The 21,038-nt window shown below is 39.6% G+C and overlaps 1 protein-coding gene across 3 annotated transcripts in view; it reads right to left on the bottom strand.

Moving 5' to 3' along the window:
• Window positions 1-2,852: 2,852 nt before the first annotated feature.
• The window catches only part of KCNQ3 (potassium voltage-gated channel subfamily Q member 3), a 209,057-nt gene continuing 190,871 nt past the window's right edge, over window positions 2,853-21,038 (bottom strand). For 2 of the 3 annotated variants that reach the window (XM_069780083.1, XM_069780082.1), the window contains 6 exons: window positions 19,060-19,247; window positions 17,855-17,957; window positions 15,194-15,325; window positions 12,490-12,588; window positions 10,615-10,699; window positions 2,853-9,179 (listed from right to left, as the gene is read on the bottom strand). In XM_069780083.1, the coding sequence (XP_069636184.1) occupies window positions 8,448-9,179; window positions 10,615-10,699; window positions 12,490-12,588; window positions 15,194-15,325; window positions 17,855-17,957; window positions 19,060-19,247 (1,339 nt within the window). In that variant the 3' untranslated portion in view covers window positions 2,853-8,447. The remainder of the gene's footprint in view (window positions 9,180-10,614; window positions 10,700-12,489; window positions 12,589-15,193; window positions 15,326-17,854; window positions 17,958-19,059; window positions 19,248-21,038) is intronic. The other variant, XR_011324143.1, reaches the window with a different exon arrangement.

A 21,038-nucleotide genomic window follows, 5' to 3' on the forward strand; every position in this document is an offset into this window, starting at 1 on the left:
GATAGTTGGTGATCAAGCACTCTGCGTTTGTAAATCTAGAGACTCATAAAGCTTTGATTAGATACAGAGAAGTTGCAGCAGTCCAGAACTTACGTAGAAAATATTTAATGATTTATCCAGTGTTGTTATATCTGATATAATATGTGTCAGACACATAACTGGTCCCATCAAACGTGCCAAAACATTCATAGCACATTTTACATTTGCTTCTTTTTTCATGATCCTTGGTCTATATTCTGCCGACCACCTGCACATGACAGAAAGAAGCAGGACAGAAGCTGCGGTTCTGTCCCAAGCCCACTGGGCTACCAGCCATCAGGACCATATGCCTGAAAAAAATCATCTTAGAGGGCAATTTCTTTTAAGACAGTCTAGCTCCTGCTGCTCTGTGCCATGGGACTTGGCTTTCCTGATTCCTTCCCTTGTCTGTGATCCAAGAAGATGCTCCATGCTAATCAACAGACCATTTTATCTGGGCTAGTTTTCAAAACTCTGGGAAGTCTGGAAAATCAAAGCATCCTGAGAAGAAAGAGGATACACTGAGAAACTTCCACTCCTGACACTGTTGCTTATGCCATAATGGACGCATTGATATTTACCCTTTCTAAACTGTTAAGTCTTAGTCTTACTCTGCTCAGGCAGGGGACAATTACATATGACCTCAGCAGTCCCGTATAGACGTAAGCAGAGCCTGCAGGAGGGGAAAACTCCCTGGTTATAAGCAGGGCTTTGCCTGAGGAGAGGTATCACACCTTGTTCCTGTTTTAGAATCCATTTCTTAAAAGATCAGACCCAGCGCCTTACTGAAATCCAGTGATTTGGCATGTTTATATATTTGGGTGACAGCCAAGGGGAAACTTTAATGCAATATATTTCAGTTCAGGTGAACAAAAGCTGAGCGGTTCACCTATTGTGCCTGTGAAATACCCATTTAAATGTCATTGCTGTGGCTGTCTGCTTTTCTTTGCAAAAGAATACTGCTGCACAGTTGCTGTTCAGTTCAAACTGGGACATTCACTGCTAAGTAAGTAATGATAATGTGTGGTAATATTGCCTATAAAAGGATGTGAATACATTTGAAGTATCTTTGTGCTTGCCTTGAAAGAAATGTAGGGAATAAAGAAAACGTTAGTCTGGTACAGAGTCTTTAGAGCTGTGTGGAAAACTTAACCAAGAAATACAGAATTCCCCACTCTGGTGCATTAGGTGAAAAAAATACTGTCGATCTTTGGAAAAAATGATGGAACTTGGCTGTAAGAGCTTGGCACTGATCCTATTTAAATTGATAGATTAAAAAAAAAAAAAAAAAAAAAGCAGCAACCCCCCCCCCCCCCCCAAAACCAAAACCACAAACAAAAAACCAAAACCGCCACAGCTGGATGTTGTAGTACTACAGGATTTTTTTAATTATTCCCAATTTACAGGGATATAGAAGTGGGATAAGAAACTGGAATAACTGCTGAATAATTTTTTACCTACCACAGAAATTTACGAAACCTTTTTTTAGGTTGCATTTCAAGTGTTAAGCAGAGCTCGTTCATTGGTGACAATCATGTTGCTGAAGCCACAGGGAATGCCTTAAAAATATCTCACTGGGTCCAGCGGTATTTTTGGGGAAGAGGTGACGTTTCACGTGCTCTCTGCGTGTCTCATTCAGGACAATTACCCTTCAGCCTTCCTTCCAAACTGATATGATGGGATTCATCTCATCCTGTTTAGCAATCTGAAAGGTATGTTTTTGTCCAGGCTGGTCATCTTCAACTCCGTAGTTAAGAAAGACGCCAGTTAGAGACAGGCATCATCGGAGCAGGCAGTCTGAGTCATTTGATATAGGACTGATGGGACCCTGCTCTGAAAAGTGCTGATTTTCCTCCACTCATTGCAAAAGGGGTCTAACAAGAACAGAAACCTGTATCTTCGTCTTGGTACTGAACTGTTACATGATTGTTGTCACTGAGAGAAATCAAACCCGCTCAGCCAGACAGGCTGTACAATGTCCCTCTCCTTCCACACACACCAATCCTCCTGCAGTACTCTGAGCCAAGCAAATTTAGTTGTGCATGCACACTCCGTGCCTTTTCCAAGGAAACACGGCAACTTCCAAACCAGCAGCTAGGAGAAAAAAAAAATACTTACTATTTATTTATATACATATTTTTTAATACTATTAAAATGTTATCCTCAGCCAAAACTCCAAACAGAACCAGTTGTAGAAAAGATGTTTGAGAAGAATTTTCCTCAGTAACACCCTCCTATTTGTGTAAGAGGGCAAGACATTTTAAATAGTCCATACTGTCCCACAGTGTTGCTGGGAGGCGCGTGAGCAGCCTTCTGGTGGTTTTACGCATCAGGAAGACGGACAGACAGCTGAAGATGGGAGGCCAAGACCACACAGAAAAGCAGCAACAAAACCAGGGACAGAATTCAGGCAACTGAACTTCTTGGCAGGTGTTAAATTCCCTTTAGAGGATATTCAGAGCAGCCTTGTGCCATTACTATATTTTCTCTATAGTTTGTGTGCAACTTCATAATATTTTAGCACATTAATGTCTCTAATATGGATGCATTTTTCCCTAGTTTTCATTTTCCCACACACATATGATCAAAGTCATATAAGTTACATGGCCACTAAATCAAAATAATTCACAAATAATGGGATCTACTGTGTGTTATATTACAACAGGACTAGCTATGGAAGCCAGATAAAGCTTACTTGTAGCTACGAGTTCAATCCTGCATAGATGAAGTCAAAAGGATCTTTGCCAATGTCTTTGCTGGGGGTACATTTGACAGTGCCTTCTTTGAATATGTGTGAAGATATCACGATTTAAATGAAAATAAATTCCTCCACATCATAATTGAAATTTCTATTTATTAATAAGTGGTGCAGTTTTTAAAGACAGAACATAAAAAATCAGTTAAGAAGTATTGTTTGCATAATATATTGAAATAAACATATTAAAGTTGTTCAAATATTGGACAGTGCCAGAATATAAATTACACATACAGTTTAAAAATTACAATAAATAATATTATAAAGAGCACTAAAGGCCACTTGTATAAAAGTTGTGTTCCCTTGTCAGCCAGAATCTGAAAAGCATCTTTGTAGCATGGAGAAAATTTCGGTGAGCAAGGCACAAATACTAGTAATAATAAGATGCCATAACTAGAAAACAAAATGCAGTTGGCTATGTAACCTTCAGTCTCAGCATATTCTTGAGGATGGAAATAGGATCCCACTTCCAGTATTTTGCTTCACTTAACTTCAGAGGGAAGCTATTAAAAGCTGAATTGGGAAGGATCAAATCTTACAGCCTAAATAATCAGAAGCAATAGCGATACCCAGGATCTTCATTCCCACAGTGCCCAGCTAAAAACACTTGAAAATGGCCCCTTTTTCCTCTGCACCTCTGAAAATGGTCTTCAAAAGTGAACACCCACATTCAGCTGGGCTCCTGGAAAAGGAGGGTTTTACACCAAATTCATGAGGTGCTGTAGAAAATTTAGGTTTGCAGCTCTTAGGCACCTAAATCTTAGCGGTGGGGGCTGCAAGGCGCAAGGAAACAAGATCCAGCTCTTTTTCACATGCTCTGCACTAAGCAGGACAAATTCAGTTCTGACATAAGCAGGTGTGACAGCCCTGCGACGACTGGGCTCCCAGCAGGGCTGAATTTGCTCCTTAATCTGTATTTTCTGATTGCTTTAGGCTGTGATCTTGCAAACTGATTGGACCACGGTGCTCGCCTGAAGGCCACAACTCAGCAGCCCCGCTACGCACAGGTTCAGGTGGGAGTTAGTTTGCAGCACTGCTTGGCCGCAATTTGAAACAGAAAAATTTGAAACTATTTCCACTCTGAACCGCAACGATGCAGCAAAGTTACAGACGAAAACAGAGCAAATATAGCCAAAGGCAGTCTAGGGACTTTTCAGTCAATCTCTCCACGTGCTGAATTCCTTTTTATTTTGATAGGAGCCAGACTGATTAATTCAGTGCAGGGAAAAGCCAAGGCAAGGGCAAGAGCCTTTACCTGACTAGATTTTTTTTTTTTTTTTTAAGGGACCAACTCCTTAAATGGAGCAAAAACAACATTTTCTATACCAGCGTACTTCCACTAAACATTCACTTCTGCCTTAATGAAATTTTCTCAGTTTGAATCTAAAGTGAGGAAGCTTGGTTGATAATAATGCTGCAAAGAGAGGCACACAATGTAAACACAGATTCACCTTTTCAAAAATTTCCGGATGTGTGTCATTCATTAGTGACTGAAAAATCAACATAAAAATGTAGCCAAGGAAAATGTCTCCAGAGTAGTGCTGTCTTTCACAAGGAAATTCATAAATAAAGGCAGATTAGGACTCAGTCCTGCTCCCACCGCATCAGTTTGAGAAGTTTTCTTACTGCCTTCAAGGAGAGCAGAGGAAAGCGCCACACTTTCTGATTATGGAAAACATCTCAAGGCCTGAAATGAATCCTTGGTCACTCATAGGAGTTAAGAGTCCGCAAAGAGTAGATTCCAATAGTTAATTCTCTTTAATGTTAACTATATGTAAAGGAAGTGTCAGCGTCAGTCTAGATGCTAGCAAGATTGGACCCAAACAAAATGGACAGCTGTTAAACTGAAATGTCACACAGAAATGGAAGAAGGGATAAATCTGATCCATTCCTAGTATGAAGAGTACTATTGACTCAGATGTCCCTCTCAAAAGATATTGTGAATAATGATTCCTTGTATGCGCTGAACCTATTCCACAAAAGAGGTCCTGACCTTTTAAATGTTGCCGTGGTCAATAATCACAGATACTTCTTTTTGTTTTGTCCAGTGTCTATGGCAGGCATATACTCTGCAGTTCCAAGGTTGGTGCACTGCCTGGACTCAACCTGAACTGGAGTCTGATGAAGTTTGTGTGCGCACCCCAGATCATAGCTGGTCTCCAGATCTCACCTGGCTGATGACATCTTGACAGCTACTTGTTGTCAGCACAGACAGCAGACCTGATGCACACCCTATTTTTAATCTAGATGATGTAGGAGGCAGAGAGCTGCTAAGCACATCATCACCCTTCCGAATTGAGCAGTGATTGGTTCCAGTGCAAAGAAATGTGTTAGAAAAAAAATATATTAAAATAAGCTAATCAGACCTTCCTTGACCCTATTCTTGGGTGTCTTCCAGAGGATCCAGAGATGTCCACTGCAGAGGGTCTTGCTGAGCTTACCACCAGTGCCTTTTAAGAAGAGACAGACCTTATCTGGCTAGTTAGCACGTCATTAAACATTTCATGATGTGGCTACAAATACCCGACCTGGTGCTTTTAAGCTGTATATAGCAAATTGGTGCTTACAGCCCATAGAAAATGCTAACTTGAAGGCAGTTCAGCTGCTAAGTGTACACAGTGCAGGGCAGCCCAAATCGCGCTTTCTCTGGTGCTGCACCCTGTGTGCCGGGGAAGACTCATCCAAGTCTCTGCCCTTGCTTGGATTTTCTTTTGCAATGAACATACCTTTATAATGAGGTGATTTAAGGATTTTCAGCCAGGTTTAATCCTGAGGAAAGATTCCCTTTATATGGCCTGGCATGGGAGAGATTAGAAAATTGAACTGAAGAATTTAAGGGCAGGGAACTGCATGGCGTAGCTACTGTCAGACATTCACAAATTTCTCAGATTGCACTTAGTTTTTGGCTGCCTTGATTTTTGATTGCTCAGATCTAGAAAGCATTTTAAGAAGGGCCAAGCTCAAATGAAATCAGTAGTAATGCCAGGCACTTGACATACATAGAAGAAAAGTGAAGCAGGCTCATCTAGCATACACTTACACCAATTACAGAAGAAGTCTAGCAATGTTAAAATCAGTTTTCATTTTTTTCATTCATTTGTTATTTGAGGGTTAAATCTTACGAGTTGCCACAGACATGTATTAGTATATCAGAAAGCCGGCATCAGGTGCCATACATGTATTTCCAAGAATCACTGATGGCAAAAGAATTCTTCTCAATATGCCAAATTATAATGAATTACACTTTTGTTGGCTAGTTTTATTCTCTTCAAGTTTAGACATGAAACTGCACCTAACACAGATTATCTTTCAGGTCAATGGCTATTTTGTCAATTAAGTAATTACCAAAATTGTGCCTCATGTCATCATAGTTACTGGGCTCAGAACAGCTCCATGGACTCAGCCCAGTCTTCAAAGGTTGTAACTGCTCTGCATTATTTACTCAAGTAACCACAGCAATTTGTTCTCCCTGAAGATCTTTTTCAGAAGGCTGTATCATGATTTAACTGAAGAAGCAGATGAAGTAAGAAGATCTTAATCATTTAGATGTCTCTTTAAATAGAGAATAAACAATGAAGATGAAGGCAATGCCTACATCTGGAAGATAATAGAAACTCCCTGGATGGAATGACTGTTACAAGATAGCAAAGATACTGAGGGACCAAACATGAAGTTTACTACAGAGGGCAAAACCCAGCAAGGTATCTTCCATTGAAGCGCACTCTATCCAGACCTGTGCAATACCCAGTAAGTACCAGGAAACCCAGTAAAGTGTACCTCTTTCTCGTGCTCTGATTGGATGTGCCAAGGATGCTCAGTGGTGCAGCTGCAGTATAATACAAGCGGTGACTACAGAAAGTCCACTTTCTAACATCTTACATGGGCCAAACCCTTGTGTCTGTGTTGGTCAGTGTTCTAGCCATGGTTGTAAAGTCACTGTGTGGAGTGATGGGGGTCATTCTCAACAGGAGGTGGGCAAGAGCCATGGCAAAGAGTCTGCACCTTGGATCAGAGGGTAGGGGTGAAAGCCTTCCCACTGGCTGCGGGTGACTGATCATCTGACATCTAAGCCAGACACCCTCTGTTCCATTTGAAGTTGGTAGAAGTTTGGTCATTGTAGATAATTGAGTTAAAGATCAGATTAATCTCATCCTAAAGCTAGCGTGTTCTTGTACCCTCTGCTCACCAACTGCACTGATTAGTTTTCCACCAGCTGTAAAGAGTATATAGCCATCGAACTTGACATCAATGGACACTATTTTATGGACACCTGGACTGACACCAGCTCAATCCTGCATAGTATATTTGGACAGGCTATTTTCACTAGCTGTATAGATACTACATTCCCACTGTAGTGGTGAGATCTTTGATTCATTTCTTCCCTGTTCCCAGTGGCTTGGATCATTTTCCTGCTCTCCTTCAACATAATTTCCAATTCCCATGAAAAAATATTTGGCTGAGGCCTAGAGTGCATACTTATCCCTCTGTTGCTCAGGGACAGGTGACAAAAATGGTATTTATTCGTACATTGGTCTTGAATATGGCACATATTCATGGATTTGGAGCAGTCTATTTCCAAGAGAAACAGTAAACAGAGAGAAACAGATCCTGGCAGCATCCCTCGTTGTGGAACTCCCAGGGAACAGAATAGCGATACTCTGCACATCCAAGGAGCTCAAAGCGCTTTGCAAATACTAGTGAATTGAGCCTTACAAGCTGTCTTTATGTACGGAAGTATAACTCCCAATTAACAGACTGGGAAACTGAGGCACAGTTACATTATGCAGCTTACTTAGCAGCACATAAGTCAATAAAAGAGTGGAGTGTATAAACCTAGATTTCTCTACACTGAACAACCTTATTTTTGAAACAGAAAGAAAATTTGGCCCTGTAAGTAGCAAACAGGCTTAGCAAAAGATTTTCTACAAAATAGCATCGTAGTCATGCTTTGAGCAATTTTATAGACACTAGTGAAGACTTTCAAAGTCGTTTGAGGGATTTATATTTACATTTTACAATAAATAAATACCCATGATCAGTCCCAGGAGGTGGCTTTGATAATTTTAAATTCTACCGTTAATTTCGTTTTGACATTATATTTCACTTGCAGTTGTATAAGGGATCACATGAGAAACATTTAGTTCACAAAATCATTTCAGTAAGGTCATTTACTTTGACTCAGCTTTTTCCCTGCTTTGAATATTAGATATTCTTGGCTAGGTTGGTTAGAGATCGATTTACTTATATTGGAAACTGGATTCAGATGTTATGTTTCCACAAAGGGATATTGCTCCTGACAATATTTTTACTTTGCTGCTCTGTTTACAAAATGTAGCAAGGACCACCATATCTTGCCTGTTATCAATTCACCATTGTTGTATTGAAGAGTATCAGATAGATAGGTATCATAGAAGAAATCAGCTGTACCATTTATATAGGGTAAAGTCATGCAAACCATGCTCAAAACTAAGCTCCTTAGTTTTGGTAGCATGAAAAAAACTGCATTAGTAAATTGTATGAAATGGTGCAGAATGACTACCACTAATATCACATGCATCTTATGCAGCCATTGGTGTTTTGAACTAGTAAGCTTTGGGTGTAGAGTAAGTGAGATATACAAAGTATGCTTACATTACATGGAGAAGCCAACCAGTGACTGCCCCCACACGCACTTTTAAACTGGCTTATTTGAAGGGGTCCATATTGAATCTGAAATCCCATCTCCTGTAGAAGACAAAGGCATGGAGCCACTTGGTGTAAAAGGGTCAGTGTCTGTGTCCGTTTCCCCCTCTGCTAGGTAGCGTTTCTCTCTCATCCACGCTGATCCCCCGTTGGGGCCAAACGGGAAGTCGTCTCTGTCTTGGGAGATGCTGAAGCCACTTGGGGAGCGCTCAAGTTCCTCATGGTTGACGGAGAGAAGGGACAATGGAGTATCGCTGTCTCTTGTTAAGCTCCTTCTCTGCCTTGGAGACACCTTATCTGAGTAAGGGCTTTGTAGGTCTCCTTGAGAGTGGTAGCTAACTTGGGAGTCCATTAATGTAAATATAGGCAGAACTGTTGGCCTTTCTGCATATGAAGCTGAGGAAGGTGTGGCTTGCAGTTTGCCAGAGTTTTGCCCACCTATTGATAAAGGTTGTGAATGAGTCGTATGACCATGCGCTGACCAAGGACTGACTTTGTTGACTGGAACCTGCTGGAGGTTGTAAGGAGTTTCATGAGCACACTGCTCAGTGTATTTATATATTATTGTTTTTAATTCAGAATATTTGTTTTCTTCTCTCTTCTCCTTTGCAGGAGAAGCAGTTTCTTTCAATGGACTTATCTCAGCGACTTGTATTTGAAGCTGTTCCATATGATGCATATGCATGTCAACAAGAAAATCCAGTTTCTTCCCCATGTCATTAACCTGAAAAATACCAATGTTATGATATTGTCTCAAGTCAGTTATTCAACAAAAGAGTTAATGCTTCCATACGTGCACTGCCCCCAGCAATGGTGTGCTGCCATGTTTATTAGTCTTGAAGGTAATTATAGGATAACCATGACTTTCCCTTGGAAGCTGGACTGCAGTGGATGCCAGTTTATCCTCTAACTGCCTCATATTAAGAAGACCCATCCCTATGAACTGTGCCAAAAAAACCTCTTAGTGTTGCTGGATATTTGGCAGTCCAGCATTCAACAGCAGTCTACGATGTTATGACCGAAGTCTTGACACCATATGGTAAATAGCTATTACCAAAATACAACAGATGGAATTACCTTTGCACACAGACCTATTCTCTAACTCTTAATAGTCCCACAACATCAGGGTTAAATATCAGGACTAATTTCCTTTCTCTTTTGATAGTACTTTGTGCCTGAACATTTACATTCCATGAAAGGAATTGATGTGGATTAATGCTACTTGCCTGCATCTTGCTTAGTTATGTATTGAAAAATGAGAGTGTCTTGACTTGCTAAACAATAGGTTAGGATGCACAAAGAGGGCACAAAAATACCTGTGGAGGCAATCCTTTTGAGTGCCAGACCCTGCAAAAGAAAGCCATGCTCATGACAAAACACCAGACGTGATAACATGGACCAAAGACATGGACCTTTGGAGCCAGTCCAGAGGAGGGCCACGAAGATGATCAGAGGGCTGGAGCACCTCTCCTATGAAGACAGGCTGAGAGAGTTGGGGTTGTTCAGCCTGGAGAAGAGAATGCTCCAGGGAGACCTTCTAGCAGCCTTCCAGTACCTAAAGGGGGCCTACAAGAAAGCTGGGGAGGGACTTTTTACAAGGGCATGTAGTGATAGGACAAGGGGTAATGGCTTTAAACTGAAAGAGGGTAGATTTAGACTAGATGTAAGGAAGAAGTTCTTCACTATGAGGGTGGTGAGGCACTGAAAAGGTTGCCCAGAGAGGTTGTGGATGCCCCTTCCCTGGAAGTGTTCAAGGCCAGGTTGGATGGGGCTTTGAGCAGCCTGGTCTGGTGGAAGGTGTCCCTGCCCATGGCAGAGGGGTTGGAAGGGACCTTCCAACCCAAGCCATTCTGTGATTCTATGCATATGGAGTTTAAGGGAATGAAAAGGTCCCATCTAAACATCATAGTTAGGGTCTTGCTGCCATATATAATGATATTCATTCAACAGGTTTCAAAATGCACACTTCCCAGTTAATTAAATTCTTTCATGAAAAACTGACAACATAGTTTTGTGATCATTAGTACAAGATCTTTATGAGTCTTGATCACCAACAGTACAAATCTGCCCAAGTCAGCCAAAGACTCATACAGAACTTGTCGGCTCTATCATTTCTGTACAAGCACCTCAGCCTCCATCATTGTCATGAAATTACATACCTGTCGTTCAACTTTAACAAATTTGCCCATCATACTTTGGTCTTCAGTATCTGCTGTAGATGCTTTGGCTACATATGGATCATTTCTATAAAGAATTAATAACTCTATTAGTGTTCAATTTTTCTTTGCATCACAGTAAGTAATTTATATCAGAAAACAGAATTTCCATCTTGGTGGCATATTCATATTGCTCCTTGGACCTCCATTTAAGAAAAGATTGAATTTAGTTATTTATCATACAAACAGAAGCAAAAGTCTGTTCTATGTGATTCCAATGCATTTCTAAAAAATGTGTTCCTGATTTTTAATTTAAAATTATTTCAGTTAAAAATTAAGATATAGATTAAGGAAAAAAAACCCCAAAAACCAAAAGCAAACATATAGTTCAAAATGAAGGTAAAATTAATCTCAGACTTAGTGGAATAATTTCAGGTTTGTGAAAAATGTTGTGATTGCCTAGATAATGGGTCTACAGATGGCCATGTGTTTTTAAATCTAATTGTTTATAATTAGAGTCTTTGAAGACTGAATCCCAGTTTCAAGGTTGAGTGGGTTTTTTTTTTCTCAGTTTAATGAAACCGAATAGTAAGTGGCAGAAACTGGAAATGCTGAAAAGAGACAGTCTGGCCTGGAGATTTAAAGTAGATTCCAGAATAAATTTTCTTCTATGTAATTTCAGATGGACTAACTTCAGGAGGTATGAAGATGATCTCTGCTTAACTGAAGAACTTTGATTCATAACTTCATGGGATCTAGGATGGCCATTATCAAGTTAAATCTTTATCAAAAGGTTTCCAAACCAACCTCAAAGGAATCTACATCTTTCCATAACCTATGTCAAGGTCTAGAAAAACAATTTCTGAGCACTTGTTCTTTACTATGACTTAGAACAAATATACTCTAAAACTTTTGTTTTAGTAGGTCCAGTTCTTCTCTCTGTGACAAAATTCAAAATATAGCTGTGAATGTATCTTACTAAAGCAGAATCTATAATTAAAACATGTCAGATTTTGCACATTGGGTTACTGATGATATGGGCTCATTCAAATTTTGCAATCATCTGCTTTGTTTCCCAAATGATCATTGCCTCTTCCATATATGTAGGTTTCTGTCTTCACATTTACATGTTTTTAGATTTTTCACTGGGTGGGATAAACCAGATAGAGCCAAGTTAATTTATTTTCTGTAAGATTACTTTTGTTCTGAGCAACCATAACAGCTTTGGGGACAGATTGTTGATGGTATTGTGTGGTTCTTCATGGGTATTTATTGACAGATTGATAGTTGTAAATAACAGAAGAAATGTCATTTATTATTGAATTTGTGCTACCAGGAATGCAGCAATACAATAACATGCTGTAACTTTCACACCCAGAAACCTGGTATTGCAATTTATTTTCAGTAATTCTCACCAATCATTGGTTTAAAAGCAGCATCATTAAAACTCTGTGCTTGCCATTTGGTGGGAGCTATAACAAAACTTTTTTCACTTCAGGAAGATAACTGGTTTATCTTCATACTATTGGTGATTTTTATTGAGTTTTTAAGTGGGTTTACTAGTTGAATGTTAGAAATTCAGCACACCAGCAATCAAATATACATATTTCATATAGCACACATTTGCAAACCATGGAGAAGCTGAGCTAGACAATTAAAAAGCCATTAAGTTTAGATTTCCATCTTACATTGTTCTTAGGAAAGCTAGTGTCTTTCTGGCTCAACATTTACACATACATATCTTGTAGCAACATATCCTCTCAGTATTACTACTATAACAGCATACTGGCTGGATGAATGAAGGTTATGCTTATTGGTAGGAATGAACTTCTTATTTCTGTTTTGGTCTGTGCAAAATATTAGGCAGAAAAATTTCACCTGGGAGACTGTTGTGAAGGGTAAGAAAAAGCTCCTCCCTTTTGGGATTTCTTATGCTTGGGAGTAGATGGAGGTCCAGGTGTAAAAATCATATCTACTCTGAAAAAAAGAAAAGTGCAACTGCATAAGTCCATCTCCAAATGCTAACACATGATAGAAAATTCTGTGCATCTCTGCAGCAAACAGTAGCAAAGATTGAAAAAGGAAGCACATTTTGATTTGGTAATATATTGAGGAACATGATGTGTTTGTTCTGTTCTGGGTCCATAGTCAATACATTGAATTGTAATTACCTAGTAATTTCATGGTAATTAAGTAATTATCTAGCTCACTGTTTCCAACTTCAACATTTGAAACACATGACTTCATTTCTTTCAAAGGAACTAAATAGCATGATTGTCAAAAAACCTCCAGTAACAGCTCCTCCTAAAAATGTCAGGAGACACCCATCAGGTTTTGTGCTGGGTAGTGAAATTCAGAATTTGGCGAAAGGTGGCAATTCCTGATACTCTTAATAAACCAATGACTTTCTAGCAGTTATTGTGCCTAATTATCAGTAATTTTTTTGTCTTTATTAATTATTCTTTTGGTTTGAAAAATATAACTATAAATGAAGTTTCACAAGGAATTCTACTTGACTTTTTATTTGGAACAAAACCCAAAGGTTTGTTTGGGAGGCTCCAGCACATTTCATTACGCTCTTTTACTATAACAATATTTTCTTTCATTTGGCATATCCAATTGCTCAGGTGCAAGCAAGCCTCTGTTCATTGAGCCCGTACAGCAAACTGACCAGCTATCAGTCAGCACTAGTCCACAGACCAGTTCTCTGTATTATCAGACAATCCATGCAGGTACATTGCATGGCTTCATGGTGCCCCATGGAGTTTTGAAATTGGAACTTAAAAAAGTTCAAGGCAAACCTCACAAAGCTAGCTAGATATTTGCTAGGCACTGAAGCATTGCTGGGCCATCAGTCAATGTCGCATCAAACTCCTATGGTATCTCGCTATTCATAGACACAATCGGTAGGACTCACCTCCCTAGTTTTGTCTGATTACAATCAGTGGAGATCTAGTCAACACAGTGAAGAGAGATTCAGCTGATCAAATGAAGGTACCTGGTTTAGGCAGGGATTGATTGTGCCATAAAGGGCAGTAATTATGTTGACTAGCTCTCTGTTAACTATAAGAGGAAACCTACATGGCTTGCCAGGATTATGCTTTTTCTTCAAAGACCTCTAAAAACCTCTTCCTTGTATACGTGCAAAATGGCTGTTGAAATGTTGTGGTTCTTCTGCTACTGGTGGTTCTTTATACTGGGGCATGGCATTGCTGAGCTGAGTGTCACAGGGCTGAGGCCATGCTGTGATTCTTGCCCTGACTTACCTGGGAAGTGTCTTCATTCCTCAAAGCTCTTCCATAACCACTGCAGGAGATGAGCCTAATCATGTCAGGCACCTTTACAGCTGCTAGGACTCAAGCAAGTATCTGAGAGGTGCTCTGCTGTCCAAAATTACACAACGCCTCAGTCTGAGGTAAAGGAAGGATCTCCAGTATGAGGTGTGTAGACCCCTCCATGGATAGGTGCAAATTTTTAACATCATGAGCCCTCCTCAACTTCCTGAGTTCAAAAAGATATTACTGCATTGAAAAGTAAGCTCATGCGATGCAGAGCTCATTTTAGAGAGTAACAATGGTGTTTTGTGGTATATAATTAAAAAGAGCAGCTGTTCTAGAGCAATAATAGTGAGGTAGGAACCAGACATGTTATACAGTTGAAAATGAGATAGCCCAGTACATGGAAAAGCACTTTGAAATAAGAAATTATGAAGTTCAACAGAAGGACCAGAACAGCCTTAAAAAGCCAAGGTAAGTCTAAGTAAGGTCCAAATGTGCAGCAAGAGTTGCACTCACTCAACCCATTCTTGAGAGAAATCAAGGGTATGTCTGCATGGCATTTTGCTGTTCAGAGTGACTGGGGGGGCTCAGGGAATGTGGAGAGTGCTGTGCTGAGACTGAACTAATACAGCTACACGCATATACACACACACATGCACTCAAACCCAGACAAGCTCTGACTTGCGCCTATGGCTCAGGGTGCAAGCAGCACAAATTTTTGTGGACATGCCTCAAAAGCACATCGCGATGAACTGCTTCTGTGAGGAAACAACTGGGGGGGCAGATTGCACCAGAACCGTCACAAAGGCCTGAAATTCCAGTTTTTTTCATATAGGTCAATTTACACCAGAGTGAAGGGGATGTGAAACCTTCTGTGCTGATGTATTTTTGCACTTGTATGAGATGTTTCACAAGGCACAGGTCAGCAGAGAATCCAGCCCAAAGAAAACTTCATGTAGAGCCAACTATTGCTTTCATTTATCTTCTGTAAAAAGGGGAGAAGGGGAGAAATCTGACCCTAATCAAATAAGGCAATGGTCAAGAAAATTCACAGGATTTTTTACTCTGATTTCCTTGTTCTAAATATGAGCTAGTGGTCTCTTCTGCTCCAGTTACCCCTGCTAGCTGCTCACTTGCCTTTATTCTTCGGGGAAAAGGCTTTCTTACTGACCAGCTATGCTATGCAAAGACATAGCTTCTGGGTGTCATTGTATGCAAATAGGCCAACTATGCAAATAGGCCAACTATGCTTTTATTTTGCCAGCACAGCTATACGTTTTCCTCATTTATCAGAGGATTCTTACCTTGCCTGAAGATATTTTATTCTGGAAAGCATATCAAGATGCCCTGCTGAGTATTGCTCTATCACATCCTTTACATCATAAGGCCTCAAAGTCTCCTTGAATTTTTTTTTATACAGACGAAACTGTAGTATTCTGCAAAACAAACAGAAAAATTATTAACTTCTTACATTAATTCCATAATGATAATTTGCAGGTTTATCTTGATATTTGATATTATCTTGATAATTGATATTATCTTGATAATTGATAAATACTTTGGATGTTTGGAAATTGAGCATGTTATTTCAAAACAAGAAAATAAAACATAAGCAGAGAATCTCTAATATCATACCACATTTGTAAATATATAATAGTTGGCTTTTCATAATTAATAGACTAAAACGAATTCTACACACAAAATGTCTTTTTTCAGCACTATCGTAACTAGAAATGGTTGAAAGCTACAAAATCATATGTGGAATTTGATTTTGAACAGCACAAGTCACAGGAGATTTTGAAGCTGTGAAGCTGAAGCTGCTTTTTTATGCTTCAGCTTATTATAAAGCTAATTTATAGTATATATAACGCTGAATCATTTTCAGCTTGGTTTTCATTTTGCACCTGGGAAAGTTTTGGATAGGAATGTTAATTAGATAGAAATGTGGAATTTAAGAACTCAGCAGCAGTTCAAGTTGTGGAAAAAAGAAAAAGTGTTAGAACTGCCTGAAGTGTCCTTGAAAAAAGAGCAGTATAACATTATTGTTGTTGTAGTAATAATAATAATAACAACAATAATAATTATTATTATTACTATTATTATAAAATGTCCTAGCAATTAATAACAGAATTAATAAGGACCACCACTGGCCAGAGCACTTAAAAACTGTTTGGCATTCTTTTTTTTCATTCTTTTCTGTTTATACATTAATTTACGCTGTTATATCTTGGCAGAGTTAACAAATAGACAAGAAACATATGTAAAGAATGAAAAGCATTTTATTTCTTTGATCTGTCTTAGGCTTGGGGTCTGAGGTTTGCTTTCTCAGTAGAATGTCCATGTTCTTATTGGTCTGAATTGGGGAATTGCTGTCATCTGTTAGGATTCTGACCTGTTTTTTATTCAAGGTTGATGGGGGTTTTTTAACCTTTTAAAAATCTGTATAAACTTTGCTAAATGAAAGATAATTCTATTACGACATTGTAGGGGGGTTTGACTCTTTAACACTGTTGCTTACAAATCTTTCAAGGTTTCAAAATTATACCTACACCCATTTTAGCCAAACTATATATGATAACAGAAAAACTATACTTAAAAAAACAAACATGAAAAATAGGAATCACACTGCTGGCAATTTCAATTTAAAATCTCCTTGATCATGACCCTGAAAACCCATTAAGTGGTCTTGTCTGAAAGGATTACTTCCCATTAGCATTCAGGGTCTGGGTAAGCTACACAAGAAAAAAAAAAGAAAAAAAAAGAAAAGAAAAGAAAAAGCTTGGCTCGTGATTGAGTTTAAAGGGAAATTGCATGAATCAATTAGATTTGGACAGGATGTGGGAAAGGAAGTTTTGCAAAAGTAATAATAGCATGTCTCATGGAGATGGGGCTGGAAAACAGGACAGATGTATAGTCTGTGTTTGAAAGCAAGCAGGTGTCAGGGAAAGAAAGGAAAAACTATGGAGGAAGTAGGGATGAAGAAACTTCCAGTGGGAGGGAAGCAGTCATGAGCAAAGCCTGTGGGACATGGATTTCAGCAGACTTGAGAAAACTTGGAATTTTTAATGACTGGTAATCCAGCACCCAATTGGAAAAGAACCAGGAGAATACGTATTATGGTTATATACTTATAAGTATATGGTTATATACTTATAACCATCTTCCTTGAAGCTTTTTTAAGAAGATAATTTTGGGGTGCTCCAGACTTTCAGTATTTCACCTGGAAGGTAGTAACTCCCTGGCCCAAAACTAACAACTTCTGGAATAAAAAGCAATCACAATGAAAGCACAGTATTTTCCTATGGGGGCATTTTTCAAGGGAAGAGAGTAAAAAATACTGAGTCGAGGAGTAACAGAGCATCAGTGAATTAATTCTATGTGCTTGATATGCTAAACATATTATCAAGCCTTACTAGCAGTTTTCTAACCCTAGGGAATATCTCCTGTGATATGAAAATAGAGTTGGCACATGTCAAGCTGAAGACTGCTGAAATGGAGACCTCAGCCTCTATTAAAAGATGACAGCTGAAAAGTATATTGCACACTCATGCAATTGTGAATAAAGAAGAGTTGAGTCAGCTCAGAGTTTATTGTTAAGCAAAAATGCCAGTTTTACATGAATACTACAGTCACTAAATTGAGCAAGATACTGTATTTATAGCATATTTTAATGAGGAACTGTATACAATATTATTTTATAATAAATATATTTATGGAGTATCTTGCAAAAATGGCATGGTCAATGTTACTGAAAACCATTTTACTTTCTGCGTATTTTCAAAGAGGACTTTAAATAGGCTCTATCTTGTGTTTTTCAATGTATCTAGAATTACCTAATCTATTGCATTTTAAAAAAGCAATAACAGCAACGCTGAATCAACATGTAGCAACACGGTGACCTGATTTCCTGAAGCATAAGCATTCAAAGTCAAAGCAAAGCATTGAGGAGCATCAGAGACATTTACCTGACAGCTCGGATGGCTGTCTTGAATGTGGGGATCATATCTTCCATAAGGAAGTCGCTACTGTCGCCTCTCTCTTCTGCCATGGGTTCCCCTGTTCCTGCATCTGCAAAGCAGGTCAAAAAACAGCTGTGTGAACATCTGACCACACAATACTTAGAGGGAGGTCTGGCTGACTAAAGTACTACATAAAGTAAGTGTAATTTAGCAAAGGAACATCTCTTGCAGGTTCCTCTTTCTCTGGTCAGCTCCTGAAAGGGATCTCATAATTCTGCTGGGACAGCTCTAAGACACATTATTTGAGGGATCTCCTCTCAGATTCCAGCATTTCTGAAACATTGGGAACTTTTTTTCCTTTCCAATGGATTTAGAAGTTCCCACTTTTAGAAGCTTTTACAATGAAAAATATTTGCCAAAATTATATTACATAAGGCTAAAGCAGGGGTAGAAGCTACAGGCCAAGTTCTCCTCCCACTTGCACTGCTTGGAGCTCATGTACCTTCAGGGAAGAGAATAATCAAGTTCCCAGTGTGGACACCCAGACTACACCCCTGGTAGTATGCCCAGCATGCACTGATGCCAGCTGGCGCAACAAAGGAGAAACTGTTATTTAGAGACCATTTAGACGCTATAGGCAAGAAGAGGAAAACGTGTGCTCAGGGAAGCTGAGAGGAAAAATGCCCTATGATGTTGCACGGACACCCAATGGAAACCTGCTGAGGGGCAGCAGTCTTAGGGAGAGTGGGAGCTGTTGATTCTATAAAACAAGGTTTTAAGAGACTGCAATAAGGAGATATTTGAGATGCCCGGACACAGGCTAGTGCAGGGTCAGATGCAGTCTAGGAGGGAGCTACCTTAGCAGAGCATCCCTGCTGATAAACCCAGCCATGATGGCACATGCCTTTTTGGCAATATAGATTCACTGCCCAGTGTGCCTGCTTTTTCCAGGACAAATAGGTTGATTCCACCACTGGCTTTATCTCTTATCAATTGCTGGTTTTATGGAGGGCCATTGTCTTATTTCAAGCACTGTGTTGCCTGGACTCCAGCATTCATTTCCTGGGGCTTCCCCAAACGTGTCATGTAAAACCAGGCACCAGCCATGCTTGGCCCAGAAAGTCACAAACCTTCAACAGAAGATGCAGAGGAACAAAGTGAAATGGGGAGAATAGGGAATGGATAGAAAGAAATCAACACAGATGGGCTACCTTCTGAGCTTTGCCAAAAAGCGTACGCTTTCATTCGGAATGCAGTGCGAAAACGCTCCTTATTATTCAAGACAATATTCTTAGGCTCTTTTGAAGGACTTTCTTCAATGGCATCTACATTCAGAGGGGTAAATAGCTTTCCTTTAGTATTGGTACCACGAACCCGATCCAAGAGACCCAGCTTTTGGCTACAAAATAAGCAAAAGTAATCATTTTCCTCCTTTGTACACTTTTAATTTTTTCATGATGCTTTAAGTATATAATGGGGTAAATAAATGTTTTGTACACAAGGACACTGCTGGGGCTACCATAACACATCAATGTCTTTGTAAGCAACAGTTAAGCTCCACAGATAATTAACTGCTTTTTATGAGCATTTTTTTGTATCAATGTTGAAAATGTTACCAGAGGGTCTTGCTATCTTCTCCATGTAATGCATCACAGTGCATCAACTCCCAGAGCATGTCTGAAGCATTAGATTTATTATTAAGAGAAACACCACTACTTAGGCAGTTATATAGTCTAATTATAAGGATGCTTGGCCTTCCCTCTTCAGTGCTTTCTTTAACTACTGGGTCTGTGGCAGGCTGTTAAATCAATAACTCATGTGCATAGCCAGGAGTAAAAGAAAGTCAGATGTGCTGTGAACCAAACAAAACATCACCAAAACACTGGAAAGGCATTGCCAAGCAATTACTAGGTGCATGGTAGGGCAGGCTATGGAGTTCTCTCCACCATTCACTTTCAGTCATCTCTCGCTGTACTAGAAATTGAGGTGACCTATACGAATTGCAGTGAAGTGACATCCTTTGTTCCTCTGATGATTCCTTGCACTGTCTTCTTACAGATTTACTGACCAAAGACATTTGTCCTTCAGTGACATTGCATCTACCTGCTGTCTTACTAGCATCAGTAACCCTTCTGACAGCCTGATAACTGTAACAGTCTTAAAAGCAATTACTAATACCACTGAAAAGAGCATCACAAAAGGAATTTGCTAGTGAGTATATCAGCTTATATATGCTCTGAAAACTTTGTAGGTCATAGAGGGTATCAATATTTGATTTGCTTGTTCACTTTGCTGCTTAGTATTTGTTAATTGCACATTTGTTAAAAAAAATGTGGGGCTAAGCCATGGGAAGAAAGCCTGCCTGTTAACCCATTCCTGGATGTTGCAGTGTGGGACAGCTCTGGGGAAAGGTGAATTGTGCATGCATGGTCAAGAGCCAGTTCTGTGCAGGACACCAGGTCAAGCAGGTTGAGTGGGGGTAGAGAAGAAGCCACCACAGCTGGCAGGCTTCTGGGAGCCACAGATGGGAGCAGACCTGAAGGACAAAAGCAGTGGTGACCAGAAGAAAGAGATTTCACAGGTATGCAGAGAAATATCGGTGTAGTATGCTCAGCTGAAGCCACTAAACTTGCTGGCAGGAGAGGCAAGTGTGGGGAGGGTCCACCATGCAAGGACGTAGTGGACAAAGATGGAGACTTGTGTGCAGACTTTGCAAGTGAAGGGTCTCACGCTCACAGAACTACTTATCCTCTGTTTAAGGAGTTATCTTGGTCAGATGGATTATTTGTATGTCCTACGATCTCTGGTGTCACTGGTGCACCTCTTTGAAAGAAGGATCTGTTTCTATCTCAGAGCTCTGCCTGTTGCAGTAACCCACCACAATGAAAGTTCTTAGGACATTCCTTTTAAAATGATAAAGGCAAGATTTAAAGACACATATGATGACATTGCAGCTTTCATAAGAGTGCTGACTCTAGTAGGAATACTGCAATAATACAGCATAAAAAATCACTACCTGACCTGAGCACTGAACATCACAGCTGTTGCAGGTTTTTGTGTTGCTTTTGTTTTTTTTTTTTTGATCAGTTGGTTGGTTTTCTAATATGAATTACTGGGGCCCTCACCTCTACTGTTTGTTTCTGATTAATATATCTTTGACCAGGAGGTAATGAAATATGGGCTACCCTGT

Source organism: Haliaeetus albicilla, chromosome 3, assembly GCF_947461875.1.
Source record: "Haliaeetus albicilla chromosome 3, bHalAlb1.1, whole genome shotgun sequence".
Classification (NCBI taxonomy): domain Eukaryota; kingdom Metazoa; phylum Chordata; class Aves; order Accipitriformes; family Accipitridae; genus Haliaeetus; species Haliaeetus albicilla.